We start from the raw sequence: 3,863 nt of genomic DNA, 5'->3' as shown, positions 1-3,863 counted from the left end.
ATCTGGTGGGTCACACCCCAAAAATGAGCCTCGGGTCTGGTCTGATGGGTCACGGAAAGCAAAGGAAAAACAATGCTGAATGCCAATATAAAAATGCAAAAGATATAATCATGCATAATTAGAATAGCTAAATAAATAATAAATAAATACGCTTTACTAAAATAACGAAAACCACTGATCTAGAGCAACTTGGATTCCTTACCATCAGCACAATGTCAGATGCACACTGCAACAAAGAAGGTAAATAAACAGAAAACACATCTGCTTTCTGTGATACTCACAAGAAGAACTTCTCATCCCAGACCGGGTTGAGATTGCCAAAAATGGTTTTGGTCCTGCGTTTGGTCTTTCCCACTTGTACTGTGACGTAGGGGTCACTGGAGCCCGTCTTGTCTTTGGCTTGCAAACCTTGAGCACATACAACTACAGAAGAAAACACAGAAGAAAAAACAAAGTTTCGTGAATTGTGCATCCATGAAACAAACAAAACATTTGCATGGGAGATAAAATGCTGTTGTCTGAAGAATTGGACATTTAGACACTTGTTTTAGTACACAAAGCAATATAAAGAGTATTGAGAAGGATGGATTATGGCTCGATGCGATGAGGCCAGTGCTCTGACTGTAAGGGTCTGCGAGTTTGGAAACCCGCAGTGACCTGAAACCTGAAAACAAAGCAGTGCACAATGTGAAACTGCTGTCCATTGGTACCAGTGACTGTTAGAACAATGAGAAATAACTGAAGAAAAGAGAAACTAACTACACTAAATGAGGCTTCTAAATGCATTATACTGATGTTGGCTATGCAGACAATCTATTAAACACATAGTGACACCTACTAATTAACTGACACTATTAAACACCTACTACTTGATTTCTTATGCTTGCAATGTAATTTCTCATTATTTGGATATTACACAAATAAGACATCAGTTCATATCTGAATAAATAATACTGTACATACATTTTGAATTAATTACACCCTAGTTTGGTAGTGTTTTCTTGTATTAAGCACAAAGCACAGTAAATTCAGTTTTATTTAAGCTTAAGAAATAAATATATTACATTTAATTCAAGAAATTTAATAGAAAATGTAGTAAATGAAATATAATAGATTTAATTAAAGTAGATTCTCTGAAATCAAGTCCTAATATCTCATGCAATTTTGCCTCACAAGTATGTTTATTGTGTTTTGAGGGTGTTTGGATATTTTAGTTTTGTAAATCTGCAGCTTTCAGGCAAAATTTTGATATATGAAGTCAAAATTCAAACATTTTATGTCGCAAAGCACAACAGAAACAGGGAGCCTCCTAAAATGCTGGTGCCCACAGGGTTATAATAGTTAATTAAAACTAAAAACTTATATAAATACATATTATGGTTACATTAAATAAAATAAACATGAACTGAAATGTAAAAAAAACACATTTATTTTATTTCAGCTAGTTGCCAAGGAAATATTTCTCATTTGCAATTAGTTTAACTACTAGAATACAGTAGCTAAAACTGAACTACTAAAATAGCTAAAACTGAAATAAAAATTACTTAAACATATACAGACTTTAAAAAAAAAAAAAAGAAAAAAAAAGAAAACCAAAAATATACAGGTACAACAAAAACTAATTCAAAATATTAATAATTCAGAGAGCCAACGAGCCAGGGGGATGCCGAGGATCCGGGGCGAGCAGAGGGGCTGCCAGACGACAGCGGTGGAGGAGGCAGGAGCGGGTGGGAGTGCGGGCATTTGTGCGTCTCCGGGCATTCAGGGCTTAACTCTGGATCGAAAGCCTCCTCTAGGCTGAACACGGGAACAGGATGCCGCTCAGGAGGAGCGGACACTTGGACTGAGGACCAAGGTGGAGCTGGTGGGAGGAAGGAGCCCAATAGAACCAGTGGGACGGAGCAACGAGGTGCAGCCGGAGGAGCGGAGTCCTGAAGCGATGTCGGGTCGATGCCCGACCAAGGCGGAGCCGGAGGGACGAGGGAGCCGGCCCGGTGGAGCTGGTGTATCGACGGGTGACGGTGGAGGCGAGGGAGCTAGGAGTGGTTTCGAGGAGCGGGCACTGGAGGGCGCTCTGGACTGGATTCGGGAACTGGAGCCCTCTCCTCTTGGCTTTGGCACTTTCGCCGCACCATACTTGGCTCAACCTCAGCCGCGGTGCAGGGGGTGGAGCTCCTCTCCGTCCGCGGCTTTTTCCCTCGTGGCAGGCATTGTTGCCGGCTCTCGCACCTGGTCTGACGGCTTGGGCTCTACGTCCGGGGTGATCCTCTGCTCAGTCCCTCGGCATTGCACTGGCTCATAGATCGAGGCGGGAATTGGCTCTCCGTCATCGGTGGGCTCGGGCTTTAGCGCCGCACAGCGGGGAGATGGTGGGCTGGGCTCTGGTCCAGAGTGGCACCGGCGAGATCCCCCTCGGGACAGATAGTGACCGGGGATCCGTGTCTCGCCAGTGTCCACTCCACAAATGTGGCGAAATTTGCTCGAGTGCCTTCCTTGGACGATGGCGCTCTGTATGCGGAGTTTAAACTGGCGTCATAGACCGCACAGAGCGCGTCGTCCGGGTAGCTGGGAGGAGCGGAGTCCTGAGGCGATGGCGGGTCGACGCCCGACCAAGGCGGAGCCAGAGGGACGAGGGAGCTGATGGATCGACGGGTGACGGTGGAGGTGAGGGAGCTAGGAGCCGAGGTGGAGCTGCTGCGACTACGGGCCGAGGCGGAGTCCGGGCCTCGGAGAAGAAACAGTCTGGTATGGCCCTCGAGCGATCTCTCCCCCTGCTCCAGCAGGAGGAGGAGATATTCTGGACGAAGGAGGGGATCCATGAAGGAACACTACGGAAACAAAACACTGAGGGAAAAAACACGGAAACAAAAACGGAGGGAACACACGGAGGTAACTGTTTTTTGGTCGGTTCTTCTGTCACAATCTGTGATGGCGAGGAACGATGGAGACGAGGAATAAACGAAACGGTCTTTAATCCATGGAACACAGGATACATCAACACTGGAGACAGCAGGAAACACATCAACGTAACGAGTAGAACTGACAGAGACAGACTGCACAGACTAGGACTTAAATACAGGGGGTGATTGGGGAAACACAGGTGTATGGGATGACTAATCAAACTAATAAACAAAACGAGGACAGGAACATGACCAAATAAGGGAACAGAAACAGGGGCAAAACATGACACAGACAGTCCATGATCCTGACAGGGACAATCTATAAAATGATTTTTCAATGTTGTAAATAAAACAGACCATTGGTGTATGTTTTAAAAGTTCACTGTTACTTGTTTCTTTTTATTTATTTGTTAAATTTACTATCAATTTCCAAGTGAAAATAGTTTCTACACTGATTTTTTTTTTTCAGTGTAGGACCACAATCCATCCTCGAACATGAGTCGTGTCCAGTGTGTATGTGTTTGTACATACGGCACCCTTAATATCTAAAATGTCAATTCAAAACAGACGAATGTGCAATTATACAACATAAAAGCAGCGTGTAGCCTGACTGTGGCACTGAGCTCAGTCAATGGGGATGCCATCCGTCACAGAGCCAATAGTAGTTCACAGGAAGCTCTCGCCTCATTAATTATGAACGAGCAGGGTGCTAAATTATTCAGGGAACATATATCCTTGGGCTTGGAGACAGACAGAGATTGGTGCAATGTCACCGGGCCGGTTGAAGAGGGTAATATAGTTTAGCTAGAATGAAAGAAGGATGGCGTCTCTGAGCGTTTGTGTGTTTCCAGAGGCTCGTTCACACATTCATGTCATGTCAGCATGTCTCACAATGATGCTCATATTGTTTTTGTGCTCAAGGCACAATAATCTAACTCTGTACAGCAAAAAAAAAAAAAAAAA

General features: G+C 44.4%; 1 protein-coding gene across 1 annotated transcript in view; it reads right to left on the bottom strand.

The window, feature by feature from the left end:
- Positions 1-277: 277 nt before the first annotated feature.
- The window catches only part of LOC107660688 (protein unc-13 homolog C-like), a 48,609-nt gene continuing 45,023 nt past the window's right edge, over positions 278-3,863 (bottom strand). The window contains exon 13 of the mRNA XM_016450080.1: positions 278-423. Within this exon, the coding sequence (XP_016305566.1) occupies positions 278-423 (146 nt within the window). The remainder of the gene's footprint in view (positions 424-3,863) is intronic.

The sequence above is a fragment of the Sinocyclocheilus anshuiensis genome, unplaced genomic scaffold (assembly GCF_001515605.1).
Source record: "Sinocyclocheilus anshuiensis isolate Anshui unplaced genomic scaffold, SAMN03320099.WGS_v1.1 scaffold948, whole genome shotgun sequence".
Lineage (NCBI taxonomy): Eukaryota > Metazoa > Chordata > Actinopteri > Cypriniformes > Cyprinidae > Sinocyclocheilus > Sinocyclocheilus anshuiensis.
Note: the sequence above shows the minus strand (reverse complement) of the source record. Positions and strands in the feature narration are given on the sequence as shown.